Raw genomic sequence first — 22,619 nt, forward strand, 5'->3', positions numbered from 1 at the left:
CAAATCTACATACATGGACGACAGTATGCACTCTGTAATCAACGATGAACAAGGCATCGAACTTTATCATCAGCTATCACAGTTATGGGCAAAGGCAGCGATGTATGCACGGAAATGGCTATCGAATTCAAAAGCAGTTTTACAATGCATTTCAGAAGAAGATCGCGCGTCACAAGTCGATCTCGATGAGGGATATTTACCGTCAGTGAAAACTCTAGGAGTTATATGGCAGGCAGACAATGACATATTCACGTTTAAAGCTAACCCACTGGCAGATGACTTTAAATTTACTAAACGGAACATTCTAAGCAAAGTTGCTACGTTATTCGATCCGTTAGGATTTATTGCGCCGTACACAATAAGAGGAAAACTACTACTACAAGAGATGTGGACAGCAGGACAAGACTGAGACGACCAGTTAGACGAAAAACTTGAGAGTGGTTCCGTGAACTTGATGAACTATGTTGTATTAAAATACCGAGATGTTTGCAATTAGACGATGACATTGTTTCAACGAGTGTACACATATTCAGCGACGCTTCTCAGGAGGCTTATGGATCAGTAATGGAATGATATCTAGAAGATTAATAGCGGCAAAATCAAGAGTTGCTCCTTTAACTTCAGTCAGCATTCCAAGACTTGAGTTAATGGCCGCAGTTTTAGGAATAAGATTAGCACTTTCAGTTAAACACGCATTAGAAGTGCCCGAGGAAAACATGACATGCTGGTCAGACAGTATGAACGTTTTGTATTGGATTAGAGGCAAGAGTAGAGAGTGCAAGCCGTTTGTAGCGAATCGAATCGGAGAAATTCACACTTCATCGCATCCTAAACAATGGCGACACGACTGTGCCAACAAAAGTTAACCCGGCAAGGATAAAATACATAATTCAATTAGTAACCAAGGGATTAAGTAGCATTTCAATCCACCGTTAGCTCCGCATTTTGGTGGTATTCACGAGACAATGATGAAATCGGCAGAAAGGGCTATTTATGCAATATTAGGAGCTGAAGCACTGATTAATTCGAGACCGCTTACGTACCAGTCTGCCGATCCGAAAGATAATACACCTGTAACAGGAGGGTCGGGTGGCTATGCGTCACCGTTCCCTCTTGTCGATTAATGGTTCGTCCCGCTGCAACTGAGCTCTGGCAAATGAGACCCAATACAGATGTTCAGATACTTTATTAAAAAATACTCCATATAAAATTACATTAAAGCAGTGTTTATACCTTTAACTGTCAGAACAGTAGAAGTCTCCTTGAACACTGACGAGTCTAATATACCATACCAATAAAACAGTAGATGTCTTCTAAAGAACACTAACAAGTCTCATATACCATACCACAAGAAACAATAGATGTCTCCTAATAAATGCTACCAATTCTTATATACCATACCACATAGAAATGTAAATGTCTTCTAAAGTACATTAATAAGTCTCATGTACCATACCACATAAAACAATTAGAAGTCTCCACCCAAAACCTAACCAGTCTCATATACCATACCACAAGAACAGTTGATGTGTCCTTATAGACAATAACTAGTCTCATGAATCATACCACATTTATCTATACAACTATAGATACTTAGAGCACAGTGTAGATACTATTCTGTACGCTATCCGGAAGTCGCGATTTTCGAAGCGAGAACTTTTTGGATCACATTTTAAATTTGATGGGTATACTGAATTAAACGGTAAGTTGATCATCTGTACATTGCTTAATGATTAATTCAGCCGACATCGATATACTCAAATGGTTTAGAATTAAATTCCGCACATTCAATACTCGTGTCTTTGCTTTAATCAAGAGATTTTCAAGTGCATCACTAAGAAAAATCAGTCGGCGAACCTAAAAACAATCTTTTTGCCCTCGTAGTGTACAAATTAACGTAAAAACCAGACTTAATGAACTCAATGAAGTATATTTCAAGTGGTGGTAAAAGTTTCAACCAGATCTTTGAAGCCAGAAATAAGAAAATTACACTTGTTTGAATTTCTCACTGTACGATCAGTCTCGCTTGTTTATTTTAAAACTGTATGATCAGTCTTTATGTCACTGTATTCTAGTGGTGATTTCAAAGTTATTTACGATACATTAAAAGGGTGGCATTTTTCTAAATAACACAAATATATTTCAATACATTCACATCCTGAAAACTTATGAAACATGTTTTAGCTTGATAGGGTGTACTCGACTTACTACATTAAGTATAAGGATATTTAAATGTTGCTAAAAGTAAAGGAAGGTTTGATGTATACTAGTATATAAGTTTCAGAAATGTCCTCCGTTATACTTAAAATTGTACAAACACACAGATTTAGTTGTTATATAAAAATGCATGTATTTACACACATTCGAGGCCGTACTGTAGCCTATAATTGATCACAGTTCCTTCACTTTGTTTAAGATGTAGAGCTATATAAAAATATAAAATGACACAGACATTAACAACTATAGGTCACCGTACGGCCTTCAACAATGAGCAAAGCCCATACCGAATAGTGAGCTATAAAAGGCCTCGATAAGACAATGTAAAACAATTCAAACGAGAAAACTGTATTTTGTGTCTATTGTTCACCACTTTGTCAAGCGGGGGGTTATAGTGATAAAGAAGTCCGTCTTTCCGTTCGTCCGTTGGACCGATACAATATGTTTCGCCGGTTTTGTAAGCGCATCTCCTCATAAACCACTTAATATACATTGGGGGTTCCGGCCATTTTTAAATGGAGAGGGGTCAAATCCAGGCGAAAAGGGGATTCCAAATATATGTTCCCATACAAATGAATTGATAGTTAAAAAGGGTTTCAAACTGCCGGGTCCCCTTTTTTTGAATCACTGATGTAACTATTAATTAATCTTATTCGGATTCCTTATCATAAATGATAATGACTGTATTGTGTACCGTCTATTTCGAATTTTAGTAAAAATCTTGTATGGGGTTACTTTATATAAGATACGGACTTGAACATTACATTATATGGGGCACCCATCAGGTATTTCCAACACCTCCTAAACCAATCATTAAAGTTTTCTGAAAATTCTCCATTTTTACTCGATTAATGCATTATGGACCTTCTATTTCTGTAAACTTACCAAAATTATATCACATGAATTATCCCCCTACGCAAAGCTGTCTTTATCCTTTGTTTGTTATTTTAAAAGACAAGCTTGATTTATGTTATCATCAATTGGTCAACGGCGGACGGTGTAAATAATCTTTAAAAATGTAATAGCTAAACAGATAACTGTAACGATACACTATTATAAAGTCCACAAGAGAATCATGTATTACTTTTTAGGCATTAGATTTTAAACAAGACTGATGGAACAAAAATACAATTATTTTGTCGTCTAAACAATTCATCAGAAATATATTTGTATTGTCTGATGAAAGTAATTACACGTTATAGTTCCCTGGATAGTTCATAATATCACATATACACGTATATACCTTCAAATTGCTGTTGTTTTTTCTTCAAAATCACGACTGGTCATACAGTCAAAAAATCTGAAATCGCTTCGAGAATACAGTCAATTCTAGACTGATCGTACAGTAATTTATTTTGGGATCCTCAAGGAAAACATATTTTTTTTATGGGAAATACGAATATTCTACTTAAGTACGAAAAGGATATTGAAACAGTATATATTTAACTGTAAACTGATGCAAATATTTGCAATAAAAGATTATTTGCTTTGTACTACGAGAGCAAAATTGTCCATCGATTTCACTTTTTTCTACCAGATTGATGTGATGCACACGTATATTTTATATTCTAATGCATGTTTTTGTTACAGTTACTCATATGTATGCTGCTATATATACCTTGAAGATGTTCAAAGCACTTTGTAGATATAGGAGTAAACAAATGATGAGAAAAGTTACCGTAGGCAAAACCGTCCTGTTAGCTAGTTGGAAATCATCGCTTCGAAAATCGCGACTTCCGGATAGCGTACAGAATAGTATCTACACTGTGTAGAGTAGAAAAGGAAATGTTCAACTAGGATGGAACATTTATCCTACCGTACTGGATACTTGATATCATACCCAAAACTATATAATAACTATTCTAATTTTTATTAACAAACTAATATACTAAGACACTATTGTATACACAGTATACTAATATCATATTCACAATCATTTCTAAATCTATTATACTGAATACATATGAAAATAATAATAAATGTATCATTTGGCTTACTAGGGGGCTACTCGTTAAAACTTACAATAAAACAAATAAAAATAACCATATGAAAAACACTACCTACTCAAAACAATTTTAAATTAATTAAAAAGGAAATTGTCTAAATTATGCAATTTTAAGAACCTGCAGTAGAGCCCTGACAGGTGAATTACACTCTGATTACACTCATGCTGTCATCAAGCTGTTTCCTATCTATGATCTAATACCTATCCCTTAATCTCTTAATTAAAACAAAACTGCCAAGCTGACAAGCTAACAAGCTGACCTTATCATTATGAAAACAAACCAGGGGAAGTTCATCCCAAGGAATTTATCAAAATATGTATAAACTATAATTTATTTTTAAATTACCAATATCAAAACATAGATTTGGATAAGACAGGCAAACTCAGCGGTCGGATTAATGATAAACCCATGTTATAAAAGATGTAAAGCACATTAATGATTTTTTTTTTTTATCTTTATTCAATTCTTCAACATATATATACAACAGATATATTACATATTACACAAAATTATCACAAAGCAATGTTTTAAGTATAATCACATATATATAATCAGCACAATAATTAGAAATTAAATGTTATGACACCTTCGGTTTCTTGTACCAGAATATTATTTTTTAAAAAGTGTTTCTCAAAAACATTTCTCATACATTTTGCATCACACAAATATTCATACAGGTAAGTTATATAATGTTTTACAGTGTATTTAAATAGTCTAATAAGATCAACATTACTGTTTAAATTTTTAAGTAAACTCCTTCTTCTGAAGATACAATATCTCGCTACAGATAACATGAAATTGACAAAACTTACATTTACGCCTTTGATAGATCCAAATAAACCAAACATAAATACCTCTTCATACACTAAATTATCAATTTTGTCAGAATCAACATTATCAAATAAAACTGACAACTTCTGTTGCATAAACAGATGAAATTCTACTAATTCAGAACATAATAGAAATAAATGAGTGATATTTTCTACTTCCTTTTCACATACATCACATACATTGTAATTTATAAGTTTTATAGTCATAAGTTTAGAATTTGTGAAAATACAATAATGTGCTATTTTGAAATCTAGATCCATTAAAATAGATGGTTTCCAATAGAAATTAACGTTTTTCCATACTTTACAAAGACATTAATGATAAATCCAAGTGGTCAATTTGAGACCCAGTGCAGAATATTTCTTTAATAAATCTATACTTGTTACAAGTCAATTTCAAACGGTATAATTCCTCCATGAGAACGGCAAAATCTTCTCTTAAATATCCAGTAAGTTTGATGAAACGTCTTCCAAATCATTACCATATAATATATCTAAATATGCACTTTGTCATTCCTTTCTCTGACAGTGAAATAGTTCATTTTGCGTCATTCCGTGTTTAGCAAAGGGAGATTATTACACAGCTGCGCATCTCCGTTACACACCTTTAACACCGAACCACTTCTTGCACGGACAATTAGGTGGTCATTTCGCTCCAGAAACCGTTGATATTAGTGATTTTAACCCGAGAAAACGATGGAGAAGAATACAGGAACTAATTAGACATTTTTGGAAACGTTGGATTAGGGAATGGTTGCCGGGACTTAACAAACGTGACAAGTGGACTAAAATGAAAAGGGACATGAAAATCGATGATATTGTGCTTGTGATGAATCCGAACGTTCCGAGAGGACATTGGCCGCTTGGCAGAATAATTGAAGTTTTCCCTGGCAAAAATGGACAAGCACGCGTTGCAAATGTTTCACTTGGACAAACTGTATAAATAAGCCCAATAACAAAACTGTGTTCGTTAGAGAGCGAAACCTCCGAAAATGACAGTGATAAATAATTAGAGTAATGAGGACATATAATTTCATTTCAATTTAGACATTTTAATATTTTGAAATAGTTTTAGATTTGATAATTTGAACTTAGATCAAAGACAGTTTCATATCGTTTAATTACTGTTTGTTTGATTGGCTTAGAGCAATCAAGAGGGGAGAATGAATTGAAGAGAAAAGCTTTTTAGTTTTTATTAGTATGATTGTTTATAGTTAGGATTTTTAATAGAGTAGAAATCGGTTTTTATTAATTGCACTTATAATTGTGCAAGTTTATTTTTATCGATAATTTTAAATATAATTATGTTGAAATAGAGCTACATTTTCGTCTGCTAAGATTAATTAAAGATAACAGTATTTTCCAAAGAATTTTTTACTGTGTAGAAAGTTAATGGTTAATCTTAACGATATTCCTTAATTTTATGACACCTTCAGTAGGTCAGTCTAGTCATTTAGAGTTCAAGTAAAATCGTCTGCACGTGCAGCTGTGGCGATTTGATTTAATTACTTTGTTTTTATTATTCTCTGGGAATCAGGTTAAATTAGCGTGAAATTTTATGTCTAATGTTCAGACGTAAACAGATCGTCTTTATCATGCGATAAGTTAACTTCGAAAACAATGTTGTGAAATTGTAATACGAAATGATTGTATATATTGTAAATATTGGATTAAAACGTAGTTATTAGCAAACATTCGTTAGTTATATGATATGGATATAATAATGCTATTGGTATAACGTTATCGTCGAACTCCCGAATCCCAAATCGTCGAACTTTATATGAAGCAATTTATTCCACTGCACATTTCATATCGTCTCGGCAACATGCACTTTCTGAATTTTAAATGGTGGATAAAAACATGCACCATAGCTAGCTATCCTTCTCACTTGTATTACAGTTGCATTAAATTTATATATTGACAACAATGTGTGAACAAAACAAACAGAAACAAAAGGTAAAAATGTCAAAAAGGGGTAACGCAGTCAACATTGTGTAGCTTTTTTTCATAATTACTGACACATATATGTCACCAAAGAAAAACTTAAATCATATTGGCAAAGCACTTACGCAAAAACGAGAGAAAAGAATACAAGCATTTTATCATAGAACAATAACGGGATGTATTAGTTCTGAAAAACTGCCAATGAAAATAACAAAAATAAGGCTAACAGTAAAAGTTATACTTTACAACGACAAATAAAAAAAACACTATAACATGTTTCTAAGATGATAAAAAAAACCTTTGTACCTAAAACCCATACTTCAAGACCATCGTGTGTGTATTCTTTGTGAAGTTGGTAGGGAGTGTATAATTGATGAAAGCCTTATCCCCATGATAAACCAGAAACTAGAACTTCTAACATGTTATGGAGTGGAACATACTGTAAAGTCTTTTGATTTGATGGTTAAAATTATATAATTTATTTAAACTAAATAAAACATATTAGAAACATACGGAGCCCTCTTGGTCTCACACATATTGTAAAGTGTCTTTTAAAGTCTATCGCTAGAGATGTAAAGAATAGCGTTGGAGATGTAAAGTCCAGCGCTGAAGATGTAAAGTCTAGCGCTGGAAATGTAAAGTTCAGCGCTGGAGATCTAAAGTCCAGCGCTGGAGATTTAAAGTCTAGCGCTGGAGATGTAAAGTCTAGCGCTGGAGATGGGTAAAATCTAGCGCTGGAGATATGCAAATTATAGCGCTTGAGATGTAAAGTCAAGCGCTTGAAATGTAAAGTACAGCACTGGAGATGTAAAGTCCAGCGCTAAAAATGTAAAGTCTAGCGCTGAAGATATAAAGTGTAGCACTGAAGGTGTATAGTCAAGCGCTGGAGATGTAAAGTCTATCGCTAGAAATGTAAAATCGTGTTTTATAGCGTGTTGCAAAAATGGATGCAATAAAAGCCTCGGTCACACCTTAACGGATAGCTCGAACGGACGCCTAACGGATAACTTTTTTCAATCCGGTCATGTCCGTTAGACGTCCGTTCTAATCCGTTAGACGTCCGTCCATATCCGTTGCATGTCCGTTAAGCGTACGTTTTATTCGTCGACGTCCGTTCTGTCCGCAGGAACATTTTGAGCATTTCAAAACTTTAAACGGACGTCCAACGGATAAAATGTTCGTTGAACGTCCGTTATGCGTCCTTTTTGTACGGTACTCGTCCGTTTCGTTAACGCTTTGTATCCGTTACGTGTCCGTTATACATCTGTTGGTGGTCTGGCAGATAAACTCACCAACGGACTTCAATCGGACGTTTTACGGATAAAACGGATGTTGAACGGATGAGAAACGGACTCCTACCGGACATATAACAGATAAAACGGATGATGAACGGATCTGAAACGGATAAATGCCAATTGAAAATTTCGCGTCAGAAATGCCAATTATTGGTATGTCAGATTTCGTAAGGTTAATGAATTCTTATTGTTCCTAATCGATCTTAGAGTATAAGCACGTCTTCACAATCAACAGCTCTTATTCAGGCCAGACACTGCCCTTTGGCGGAATTTTGAAGACCAAACCAAAACCAGTTACACAGAAACATTTTGAATATTAATGCGATTTACATGTATTATAATGGTCGCCTTTGATTTTTTCGTATAGCCTCGGACACACCTTACCGGATAGCTCGAACGGATGCCTAAAGGATAACTTTTTTTCAATCCGTTCATGTCCGTTAGACGTCTTTTGTTATCCGTTAGACGTCCGTCCATATCCGTTACACGTCCGTTTAATTCGGTCAGTACATCAACGGACGCCTAAAAGGATAACAATTTTGTCAACGGACAACTTTTATTTTCACCTGTTAGGCGTCCGTTCGTGCTATCCGGTAAGGTGTAACCGAGGTTTTAAAAGCAAGAACACAATCATTTATACAAAACGCAATATTTGTTGACTCTAAAGCAAGATGTTGCACGTCTCATCTTCAAGAACTTCATTTTTCTCAAGTATCACTGATGATCCTGAAAGCTAAATACACTAAATCTTTCTTCAGCCGTACCGAAATTGTAGCTCTTTTAGAAAATGTCCGGCTTACTATGTCAAAATCCTCTATTTTGGATTTTGATAATCCATCTAGACTAACAGACGATGATTATTATAACTTGACTGGGTAAACAAAGCAGCAGTTCGAGGATTTGTCAACTTACACTACTACAATACGTCAATCTAATGTAAGATCTGTTCGAGGCAAATAATAGTAGACTAGTAAAAGAGGGACGAAAGATACCAAAGGGACAGTCAAACTCATAAATCTAAACAAACTGACAACTCCATGGCTAAAAATAAAAAAGACAAACAGACAAACAATAGTACACATGACACAACATAAAAAACCAAAGAATAAACAACACGAACCCCACCAAAAACTAGGGGTGATCTCAGGTGCTCCGGAAGGGTAAGCAGATCCTGCTCCACATGTGGCTTCCGTCGTGTTGCTTATGTGATATCATATCCGGTAAATAGCACAATTCGGTATGTCTCATTCATGAAAGGGAAGGTAACAAAAGTCAGGTGGATCGTAGAAAGTGTTAATGGTAGGCTGAAACAATGCCAATTTTTTGACAAGGTTGTTTCGAACATTAACATCCCTTTCATCGGAGAATTGTTACGGTTAGTATGTGCAGTGTGTAACAAATATTGACCTGCAATTGCCAGCTCAAATTCAAATGATATCAAGATAGCTGAGGCAATGCTTGATAAAAGCAAGAAAGGACATTTAGTTCAAGCGATTGTTGAAAAGGAGGGATTGATAAATAAAAGGGTAATATATACACTAGTTGATGGATCATCAGCGGATCATCTAAAAGATTTCCCGGTCTTATCCGAGGAAAAACTCCGCCAGATAACGATGGGGATATACCAATTAAAACAATCCCCTTCATATGTTAGAGAGCATATTGGTGAGGACAGCGTATATCAGCTGTATGTTTGTAAGATCAAGGAGAACTTGATTAAAATCAAATTGCAGTCTCGGTTCAGTAACAGTGCTACCCACAATGTATTTGTACAGTATACATTAGACGGTGAAATAAGTGGATGGTACTGTACTTGCCCACGTATCCAGTGTACTTTGGTACATATGATTACACTGACCAAAATACCTCAATCAACAGTCCCAGATTTACGAAGTCAGTTTTGGATGCCTCATATCTACCTGATTTAGACACTGACAGTAACGGTAGTTGTTGAGGAACCAATCTACATCCATGTCCATCTTGATTTAAACTTTTTATTCTTTAGCAACAAATGTATACCGTTTACCTAATGTCATCATTGTTTTATTTGAAACTAACGCTGTTGTTTAAATCCGCTTTGTTTATACACTGCTGGATAGAGTTTTCTTTGGCATTCATACAACATATCCTTAATTTACACCATTATATGGTTAACTTCTGTTTCATTTGGTCTGTTGAGGAAAGATGTCTCTTTGACAATCATAACAACATCTTCTTTTTTTATATGTATATTGATTTTGTTGCCAAACTATTATTGTATAATATAAATGAGATAATATTGTGTTAAGTCTGGTGTTTTTATGACTTGCTGAGGGTAATGGGAAGCTATCAGTTAGATAAATAAATGTTTATCCCGTTATCCTGCAAATATTATAGGAAATAGCCTTGACTGTTTGTTTGTCATAATTGATATTTTTGGTTAAGCTTTCTAAGAAATCTTACTGAAAGGAGAACATTGGCTGTGATATTAAATCAAAACTATTTGTTTCTGTTTTATCAAAGCGGCGTTCTTTTATTTTTGCATTCTGTATTATATGAAACGTATTGCTGGTATTGTATTTAGTATTAGTGTCAAATAATTAAAGAATGTATGACATTGACTAATATTAAAATGGAACGAAGTTCGAGTATCACCAAACATGTATTTTGAAATTGGACAATAGCACCACATGGGATTCTGATTATGTGTAAGTAATAGCTTAGCTTATTACATGACATGGGTTAATTGTAAAGTTTTTTAGTCCATTACCGACGAAGTCGAAGGGGACTATAGGTTTGCAATCTGTCACCTGTCTGCCTCTTGCTGGTTCGATTTTTACGATTTTCAAAGTTCTCTTTGTGCGGTATACTGCTGTCTTTATTGTTTACTTTTACTATAAAAAGTAATTACCATAGCTGTTATATTTATCAACCAAAAATTAATATATGAGCCAGTCCATGCGAAAGGGTACAAAAAGTCATTTTGGTAAACTTTACAGGACACGTTATCAAAGTTTGGTATAGTATTTTTGAAAAACGATTTTATCCGAAAAAAAATTACATTAATGTAAACATTCATAAGTGTATTGTCACACTCCGGAAATTTACGGATCTGTTCCGTCATTATGTTGAATTTTATTATGATGTCTGCCAATCGGCAACAGCGGCAAAGCCAAACAAACTTTTTTTATGGTATTCAACCCTCCACAGGGTGAGTTTTCTGTTAAACTGTAGTGTATAACCTTTATTTGTATGTCCGATATACGTATTTAAAGTCTAAGGTCAGTCCTTTGGATTTAAATTGTGATTTCAAACGATTCTCAGGAGTCATATCTCACGTCACAGTTATTTTGTATTTTACATGTTAAATTAAGCATTCCGATGTTTATTTGATAGTTATTTTTATTCCTGCATTTATTATACACAATTCTCAGTCATTTTAAGCTTCTTAATTTGCGATTTTTGATTTTACTCTGTCAGTTTGTCAAAATATTTTTTGTATGGAACGCCATTAGAGCCATATATTTTGGTGTACGTTTTTTCTTAAAACAGTGTGTGTATGGAACACTTTTCGTGTTATCAATTTGTTATTCAAAATGTAATTTTATGGCATTTTTTTATCATTTTTTGTTGTTTTTTAAGAAAGACATATTTTTCAATGTATGAAGAACATTGTTAATACTAATTGTACTATTATTTTGTGAAATTTGTTGATTGTGAACATTGTGCTTATTAGATTCATTTTTGTATATTTTCAGTTTTTTACCCTCTCTGGAGGTCTGAAATAAAAGATAGTAACAACTCAGGTTTAGCTTATCTTTGACATTACAATAAGATTGTCAATTCTATCCCGAATTTGTCAATCAAAACAGAAAAAGACGTAGAAATATCTGAAATTTTTGTATGGGCGCAAGTGTAAAATCATTTGTCCCCCCGACTAATGCTATACCGACCAGAAACTTAAACAAATACGATACTACAGAGACAAAAGTCAATAATTTCAGTCAGTTCTACAGGTTCAAAGAAAGTAAGACAACATTAACACATGAGGGGAAATACAAAAACTATGACAACTTGTGTTTTAGAAATTGAAATTTAAGTTATTTAATATTATATAAATCAACCTTAGTTGCACGGGATTCGAACCATTGCACGGTTTAATTGCATTGATATCAGGATTGTAAGCAAGAGCCTTATCCCCACTGCTACCGGGGTTAATATTATCAATTGGCAAATCAAGTCACTTAAACCTTACTATGAAAATGATTGAAATTTATGAAATAATTCATTAAAAATCTTGATAAAACTAAGGGGGGGGGTCTCAGCACTTGCAGGTGCGTGTAGCTCACAGCTTGATGATATGGGGAAAAGTAAATGTGTTTTATAGATCACAAGTCTACTACCAATAATTATGCACACTTTTTAGAATTTCGTAAATTTTTCGTTTTTGTACCTTTTCGCATGGACTGGCTCAATTATAGGTGGTATCGGCGAAAGTACCAAGAAAGGCCTATGTGTAGAAAATTAGTGATTTCGCTATAACTTTTTTAAAACATCAACATATTTTTGATGTGTTTTTTGCAAACTAGATGTTTTGATAGATGCCGAATCCATTTGAATCTTCAAACCGATGCTAAAATATTGGGAATATGGACTTTTTGCTGATTGGTGTATGGTTGCTAAGGGGAGATTTTTAGTTGCTAGGGATAATTATATGTCCAAATTTGCATTAAATTATAACGTCGGATATAAAGTGTTATAATTATTTCGATATTTCATTGCTTTTTGTCAATTTCGATTTTTTTTGTTTTTTTTTGTGATTTTGAAAATGGTCTGAGTCAGCCCATGCGAAAAGGTACAAAAAGTCCTTTTGATAAACTTTACAGGACACGTTATCAAAGATTGGTATAGTATTTTTGAAAAACGATTTTATCCGAAAAAAAATTTACATTAATGTAAACATTCATAAGATTGTCAATTCTAACCCGAATTTGTCAATCAAAACAGAAAAAGACGTAGAAATATCTGAATTTTTTGTATGGGCGCAAGTGTAAAATCATTTGTCCCCCCGACCAATGCTATACCGACCAGAAACTTAAATAAATACGATACTACAGAGACAAAAGTCAATAATTTCAGTCAGTTCTACAGGTTCAAAGAAAGTAAGACAACATTAACACATGAGGGGAAATACAAAAACTATGACAAATTGTGTTTTAGAAATTGAAATTTAAGTTATTTAATATTATATAAATCAACCTCAGTTGCACGGGATTCGAGCCATTGCCCGGTTTAATTGCATTGATATCAGCATCGTAAGCGAGAGCCTTATCCCCACTGCTACCGGGGTTAACATTATCAATTGGCAAATCAAGCCACTTAAACCTTACTTTGAAAATGATTGAAATTTATGAAATAATTCATTGAAAATCTTGATAAAACTAAGGGGGGGGTCTCAGCACTTGCAGGTGCGTGTAGCTCACAGCTTGATGATATGGGGAAAAGTAAATGTGTTTTATAAATCACAAGTCTACTACCAATAATTATGCACACTTTTTAGAATTTCGTAAATTTTTCGTTTTTGTACCTTTTCGCATGGACTGGCTCATATATTTAACCTGTTTCATTCTTTAATGCGTTTTTACCTGTATCTTTATGTTGCTCAGCGGCTTCATTTTGGTCAATTTGGGATGCATCTGAAAGTGAAAAAAAACCTAAAGACTTCACTGACGCATGCAATTACGTCGTTTAGCTTACATCCACGTTAAAAAAAAAGTAAAAACACAAAAATATTGAACTCCGAGGAAATTCAAAAAGAAAAATCAGAAATCAAAAGGCAAAATCAAAAGTCCAAACACATCAAACGAATGGATAACAACTGGCATTTATTCCTGACTTGGTACAGGCATTTTCTAATGTAGAAAATGGTGGATTGAACCTGGTTTTGTAGCTAGCTAAGTCTCCCACTTTTATGACAGTCGCGTCTAATTCCATTACATTGTCAACGATGTATTAACAAAACAAACATACTCAAAGAGTGAAAATGTCAAAAATAGGGGTACAGCAGTCAATATTGTGTTATTATCTTAATATCACTATAAAACCAACAAATGTAACGAAGAAGCACAAAAAAGCATACATCAAATTTAACATACTCATTTTGCTTTTGTTATACGACTTGATTTATCTATGTAAAGTCTACCCGTAAAGGATAGAAGGTTTTCAGTACTGGTGTAAAATTGCACGTTTGAAATTCGCACAGGTAGACATAAAAATAATTTTGTCGTTCAAAGTATGACGGCATACATACATGCAGAGTCACGTAAAGTAGATATAACAAACACAGACTTAACATAAAGTAATAATAATAAATAAAATAATTGTGTGGATCAAAGTATGACGGGATACATAAGTACAGTTTCACGTCAAATTTATATCATAAAAAAACAGACTTAACAGAAAAAGTAGTATAATTGAATAAAATAGTTTTGTCATTCATAGTATGTCAAGATCCATAATTAAAAGTAATATTAATAAATGAAATAATTTTGTCGTTCAAAGTATGATGATTTACATAACCAAAGTGATATTTTTCCAAAAAGAGCATCAGTTGACTCATGTTTTCCGAAAAACATAGTCCCGGACTCTCTTAAAATGTTACATCATTACACAGGACATGAATCTATTAATAAATAAAGGCAACAGTTGTATACCGCTGTTCAAAACTCATAAATCCATGGACAAAAAACAAAATCAGGGTAACAAACTAAAACCGAGGGAAACGCATTAAATATAAGAGGAGAACAACGACACAACACCGAAACGCAACACACACAGAAACGGACCAAGCATCAGACAAAACACCACGAGAATAACTAATATAACATCAAAACCAAATACATGAATTTGGGATAGACAAGTACCGTGCCACATTTTATCTCAATATCTCAAAAATAAGAGAAAACACAAACGACTCAACGTTAAAATGCAACACACACAGAAACGAACAATAATATAACAATGGCCATCTTCCTGACTTGGTACAGGACACTTTTAAAGGGGAATAAAAGTGATGGGTTGAACCTGATTTTGTGGCATGCCAAACCTCGCACTTTAATGGCAAAGTTAAATTTAACATTGAAATGACAACATAATACTACAGGACTACACTACAAATAAATAGGAGAACATATTAGACAAAGAAAAACATGATTAATAGATAACAAAAAGCATCAGGTTTAAAATTCAATACGCCAAAAGCGACTCACCAGTGAAGCCCAGATATAAAAGATCGAGAGTGAAAAAAGTACAAAGTTGTACAGCACTGAAGATCAAAAGTTGAAAAGGTTTTGCCAAATACGGCATTGTTTTTATGCCCGGGATAAGAACATTCTTATTATATAGAACAATTTATGCTATTGCAAACAGTAAATTTTATCAAATGAATATGAAAGAGATATACATAACGAAACTGAAGTATTAACTAATTACAGAAAACGAAACCCGAATACATAACGCCCAGATATTGAAGATGATATAAAATATCAATTTACCACACAAATCTATGCATTAGTTTTTGAGATCTGGGGTCTGTTGTTCAACTTGTCGTTAGTGCTAACGCGTCGTTAAAATTTCTGAATCATTCTATTAAATTTAATCATATGATTAGTGTGTTGTTCAACTTGTCTTTAAATTTAACGCTGCGTTAAAAAGGCTAAAACTGTCGTTTAACTTAATCCACCTCTTTGAGGTGTATTAAATTTTAATCATATGATTAAAGCATCCAAGATGGCTGCAGTACCAATGCAAAAATAAGCTTATCCTCGAAAGATGAGATATTTAAGATATATTCAGCTCCTGGAAAGAGATTTCAGCTATGAAAGAGCTTTAATATTTGAAAGAAACACAATATATTTGCTAGGAGTTGAATTGACACATAAATTGGAAAGAGATTTGACAAGATGGGGCGAAGGATCGGACTCACTCATTAATTGGTCATTTGATAATAGAATGAAACTGCACATTTCGGCAGATTTCCGTTTGTATTTTACCGCTCAGTGACGGTGTTGATTGCAACGACGGCCACATTATTGTGCGGAATCATTCAATAAAATATTACGCAAAACAGCTTTATAAATAATAAATGTTACCATAGCATTAATGTACAGGCCATAGTTGATTTTGGAAGCAAGTCTTAGCTCATTTCCTCATTTTTCGAAGTTCAAATAATAGCACATTCTTTGGTAGCGCCCTTGACCTACGGGTCAATTCGTCCCACAGATAGCTCGAACCTTACGGTTTTTATCTTTACACGGGAGTTTTTAAACATTATTTATTTCCCATTTATTATTGAAACTTATGTTTGACGGATCCAGCCATTTGGGGGTAAAGGGGGGGGGGGGTGGGGGGGGGGGGGGGCTGTTCAACAGTGCCTAAGTCAAAAGGGTTGTTCCAATATATGTCTCCTTTCAAAGGCTTTGATTGTCAAATAAAAAGGGGTTCAGACCCCAGATACCCCCTCCTGAACCTCTACTCCAATTCTTTATTATGAAAATGTTCTACCGTGTTTTATGTTAGTGATTTAGTAAAAAAAAAAGAATGAGTCAATGATATGTCTCATATTTCTCAACTGACGTGTAATATACAAACTCAAGCACTTGTTATCAAGAATCTGGAAAATCTCATTTGATTTTTCGAGTGTCAGAGATATTTCAAATAAAAGCAACTCACCCCCGTATGGAAAGAGGGAGAATTTCAGTTACTAGTGCCGGTCATTCAAATAATTTGGATCATTACAAAACATAATTATGATATTATGTTTGATTTACTTAACACTCAACTATATGCTACTCCGGTTTAATAGTCCGAGTAAGACATGATAAAGTATAAATTGCGTCAATATTTACAATAAAGGGCATGCAAAAATCCAATAAGGAAAATTACATGGAGAATTTTATATATTGACCATTTGTTATATTATGATCGTGTTCTTAACGACACGTACATGTAGGTCATAAATCAATTTCAGTTAATGGAATCAAATGTTTATCTTCTAATGGGTGCAATAGGGGTTCATCGGCGATTTGAACAGAGATTTCTTGACATGTAGCGGATAACAAAACTCAGGGTTAGAATTCCTAGAACAGACAAGGTACAGTGACTAATATTTCATGTATATTTTGAACACGGAGAGGGTGTCCCTGGCATATTATTGTCATTTTGTTTAGTTTTATTTGTAACCTTATCTGACTTCGGACTTATTGCATTACAAAAAAGTCTATGATTATACATTTAACATCTTACACAAGGTATAAACAGATGTTCATCGCAATACTACATAAATAACAGAATAGTATATTAAATAAACACATCATATATATTTAACCTGTTTTATTCTTTAATGCGTTTTTACCTGTATTTCTATGTTGCTCGGCGGCTTCATTTCGGTCAATTTGGGATGCATCTGAAAGTGAAAAAAATTACGTCGTTAATTTTATAGAGACGTTAAGTGATATTTTTTTCCAAAAAGAGCATCAGTTGACTGATGTTTTCCGAAAAACATAGTCCTTGACTCTCTTAAAATGTTACATCATTACACGGGACATTAATCTATAAATAAAATATCAATTTACCACACAAATCTATGCATTAGTTTTTGAGATCTGATCACTTTTTACTTTGTACCAAGTCAGATATATGACATTTGCTGTCTATTCGTTTGATGTGTTTTATCATTTGATTTTGCCATTTGATTAGGGACTTTCCGTTTTGAATTTTTCCTCGGAGTACAGTATTTTTGTGATTTTACTTTTTATAACACTTCTCTACCGGAGACCACTTGCATGACGATGAAACACCCTGTTCTTTTAATGTCAATCCAATTTAACGTAATCATACGCTAATTATATATAAAGATTGTATGGAAAGGATTTCCCAGAATAATATTATCTTCAATATCTACGGAGGGCTTAGATTGTCACTTTTCAACTAAAAAATGGCATAATTTCCAGACAAAGGGCACTGGGCAATGGTAAAATACCCCTGCTCTCTCAATCTTCTTAATATTATGCAGACAGTTAGTTAATATATAGATACAAGCGTGACTAAAAGTAATTTGGATACAATTTGTGTCTTTTATGTTTAGGTAGGGTCTAACGGATATTTAGATATACAAAATGTATAGTGAAAATATGTAGAAACAAATGTGACTAAAAGGAATTTTGGAACACGTCTGGTCTTTGATGTTTACGGAGGGCCCACAGAGCCAAAAGGACATTCAAAATATATAGTTAAAACCTAACGGAGACCGCTTAAATGACGGTAGGACCCCCCTGGTCTTTTAATTTCGATGAGTTTAATGGAAGCATAAGCATTTGTATCTAAAGATTGTATGAAAAGGATTTTCGATATCTACGAAGGGCTTAGATTGTCAGTTTTCAGCTAAACAATGTCAAAATTTCAAGACAAAGGGAACAGGGAAAATGTGAGAACTCTGTGATCTCTCAATCTATCCTAATATTATGAAGACATTTAGTTAATATGTAGATGCAGTCGTGATATAGAGGTACAAGGAAGATCTTCAACCAGGGTAATCAGAACACAGGAATAGATCACATTAGCCGCATTTGGCACAACTTTTTGTAATTTGGATCCACAATGCTCTTCAACTTCGTACTTTTTTTGGATTTATAACTATTTTGATATGAGCGTCACTGATGAGTCTTATGTAAACGAAACGCGCGTCTGGAGTATTAAATTATAATCCTGTAACCTTTGATAACTATTTACTATTTACTATATATCAGTTATATGGTCCTTTTCATAAATATGCTGTTACAAAAATAAGTATTTTCTTATCACAGGACTATATAACCTTAGCCGTATGCTCAATGCTCTTCCACTTTGTACTTGTTTGTAGTACTTTGATCTGAGCGTCACTGGTGAGTCATATGTAGATGAAACGCGCGTCTGGCGTATTAGATTATAATCCTGGTACCTTTGATAACTATTTAAACCACTGGGTCGATGCAACTACTGGTTGACGTTTCGTCCCCGATGTTATCACAAGTCCAGTAGTCAGTATTTCGGTGTTGGCATATTATTAATCATGTGGTTATAAAGGCCTCAGATTTCAGGTTAGTCTTACGAAAGATTTTTGACACTTTTAGACACTTAAGTATCTATTTCAGTTGATTCAAATAGTTGATGTGTAAGATTTTAACTGATTTAGTCGAAGAAAACGCTTCGATTTAAGCTTAGATACGAAAAATTTATCACATATGTCAAAATATGTCACTTTTCAGATGGTTTTTGTAAAAAATGAAAGTGGCCGCATCTGTGTTCATCCTCAACCTTTATATATGTTATATATTATCATCAAATACAACTTACATTTCAATATTAAGAATAACACGAATGCGGCCACTTTCATTTAAGACGGAAACCGTCTAAAATTTAACTTAAATGCTACAATTGTGAAGATTTAAGTAATTTAGCATGACTGAATGATGCTAGTACCCGATATTTATGCATTGTATTGAAACAAACAGCTCATATTATTGTAGCAAAAGCATTCTACTTTACAATAAATAATTAAAATATAAAAAAAGAAGATGTGGTATGATTGCCAATGAGACAACTACCCACAAAAAGACCAAAATGACACAAACATTAACAACTATAGGTCACCGTACGGCCTTCAACAATGAGCAAAGCCATACCGCATAGTCAGCTATAAAAGGCCCCGATAAGACAATGCAAAACAATTGAAACGAGAAAACTAACGGCCTTATTTATATAATAAAAAAAAATGAACGACAAACAAATATTTAGCACATAAACAAACGACATCCACTGAATTACAGGCTCCTGACTTGGGACAGGCACATACATAAATAATGTGGCGGGGTTAAACATATTTTTAACAATTTTGTAAAACTGCTTTAATTTTTGGGCCAAAAAGGGGTCTTACTGGTTTTACTCCTTTGCTGTTACAAAAATTTCGAAAAACTAAGGATTTTTCTATCCCAGGAATAGTATTACTAAAGCCGTATCTGGCACATATTTTAGAATTTTTGGTCTTCAATGCTATTCAACTTTGTACTTGTTTGGTTTTATAACTATTTTGATCTGAGCGTCATTGATGAGTCTTATGTGAACGAAACGCGCGTCTGAACTATTTAGTTATAATCCTGGTACCTTTAATAACTATTAACACCACTTGGTCGGTGCCACTGCTGGTTGACGTTTCGTCCCGCAGGTTATCACCAGCCCAGTAGTCAGCACTTTGGTGTTGACATGAATATCAATCATATGGTAATTTTTATAAATTTGCTGTTACAAAACTTTGAAATTTGGAAAAAATGAGGATTTTCTGATCCAAGGAACAGAGTTCCAGTGGAACTTATTTCACAGATAATTTCTATATAATTGTTTCTATCTCAATTAAGTAAGTTCCACACTTTACGTATTTATTAATTTCCGGGTGGGTGAAATTTGTTCTTCTGTTTTCTGATTTTCAAATTCAATTTCATGGGGTGTTAGTAAATTAGTGCAATGACGTCATTAATGTTTATTGACCTCGAGTCAATTGGCTTAATCATTAAAACAAAAAAGAATTCGAAATTGTTTTATAATTAATAAAAAGTAGTATCGATAAGGTCTTATGTTGAGATTGCCAGGGTTTCATATCGATGTTATATTATACGTTACATAGCGTTGGAGACCTAATATGATATTCATGGGGTCAGTAAATTCCTCGCTGTAAACCCATATGGAATTAACTGACACCATTCATATGGTATTGGGTCACTATCACACTCTGTTATGAGTTTTATCTCGCCGACATCAGTTTATCAGAAATAATTGCAACGTTTTTATTACTGCGAAAAATTCGACAGGGTTATAATCGCAATAATTTTAACTAGCAAGTTACCCAAACAGAACAGAACATCCTGCATTTGGAGGAGTGTTACAGATTGCCTCTATACAAAGATAAGGGCTAGTTCAGTAAAACTGGACGTCACACTCAACTCCGAAACATATAAATTTACAAAAAAAAGATAAACGAACATACTACAAGTTCCAAAGGCTGCTGACTAGGGACAGACACATAAAGGGCCTGGGTAAAATATATTTTCAGAGATCTCAAACCTTCCCCTTTACCTTTATCCAATGTAGAATCATTGAACGCACAGCAAAACTCTCAGAAAAAAACTCAGCTTAAAAAAGTCAGTTATTAAGCAAAACGATAATTTTACTAAAAAAAGAAGTACTAGCAGTTGCTGACAAAACTGAATTAAACTAATTGAAAGATATTCATGCAATTTAAAGAACCAACTTCCATTCTTCAAATGACAACACTTACAATTTGTGAGCTTTTCATGTGTTTTATGCAAAACATCTAAGTTTAAATATGATCTCTTTGACCAGGTAAGTAAAGGGAATCTCAACGTCGTGCAATAACTATAAATTATAATTTTTCTGAAATAGGATCAAAATATCGTTCACCGTCGAAAATAAAAACGAGTGTCGTCATATTATAAAATTTCCTTTCATCTTGCTGTAAAGAAGTGTGTAATCAGGAGAAATCTGACAAAAAGTCACAAAAAAAAAAACTTCATCGGCGCGTTTTGTTCGTATTGATGGACAACGCAGCCAACAATGTGTTGGTATTTGGTATGCCGTAAATACCACAAAATGACATAACAGAACATGTTTGTTTAACACCTATAATGTTATTGAGCTACTCAAAATGCTCAAAAACGACTGTCATACAAATGAGAGGTTTAGCTATAACACCAGGTTCAATCCACCATTATCTACATTAGAAAATGCCTGTACCAAGTCAGGAATCTGACAGTTGTTATCCATTCGTTTGATGTGTTTGGACTTTTGATATTTGCCTTTTGATTTTGGACTTCCCTTTTTGAATTTTCCTCGGAGTTCAGTATTTTTGAGTTTTTACTTTTTAAATTACTGTGTTGATTTGAATTTTACACATTTTTAAAATACCTTGGCTGTTTCTTTTTTGTTTACAAAATCGACAAACTAACAAACTAACTGCAAGCGCCACTGCTACTAGAACGAAAACTCCAACTATAATACCAGCACTGAAATTTAAAACAAAATTATGGTCATGATTATGAATGACCAATTAGTTCTAAAGGTAAAATCAATATAATCTCTGAATTTGATTCAAAATAAACTGATCAAATGTGTTGGGAGCCTAACAAAATTCCCCATATCACTTATCACTTAATTTAAGAAGACTCCTAATCAATAGATTGATTGATTGTTGGTTGCTTTACGCCGCATTAGCACAAAAAGGCTATATCGCGGCGAGAGCT

General features: G+C 33.8%; 1 protein-coding gene across 1 annotated transcript in view; it reads right to left on the minus strand.

The window, feature by feature from the left end:
* Positions 1-22,619, minus strand: part of LOC139528919 (uncharacterized) — a 178,914-nt gene that overhangs the window by 121,241 nt on the left and 35,054 nt on the right. Inside the window, exons 6-8 of the mRNA XM_071325156.1 lie at positions 22,285-22,382; positions 17,684-17,734; positions 13,917-13,967 (exon numbers count right to left, since the gene is read on the minus strand). Of these exons, the coding sequence (XP_071181257.1) occupies positions 13,917-13,967; positions 17,684-17,734; positions 22,285-22,382 (200 nt within the window). The remainder of the gene's footprint in view (positions 1-13,916; positions 13,968-17,683; positions 17,735-22,284; positions 22,383-22,619) is intronic.

Source organism: Mytilus edulis, chromosome 6 (genome assembly GCF_963676685.1).
Source record: "Mytilus edulis chromosome 6, xbMytEdul2.2, whole genome shotgun sequence".
In the NCBI taxonomy this organism is placed as follows: Eukaryota; Metazoa; Mollusca; class Bivalvia; order Mytilida; family Mytilidae; genus Mytilus; species Mytilus edulis.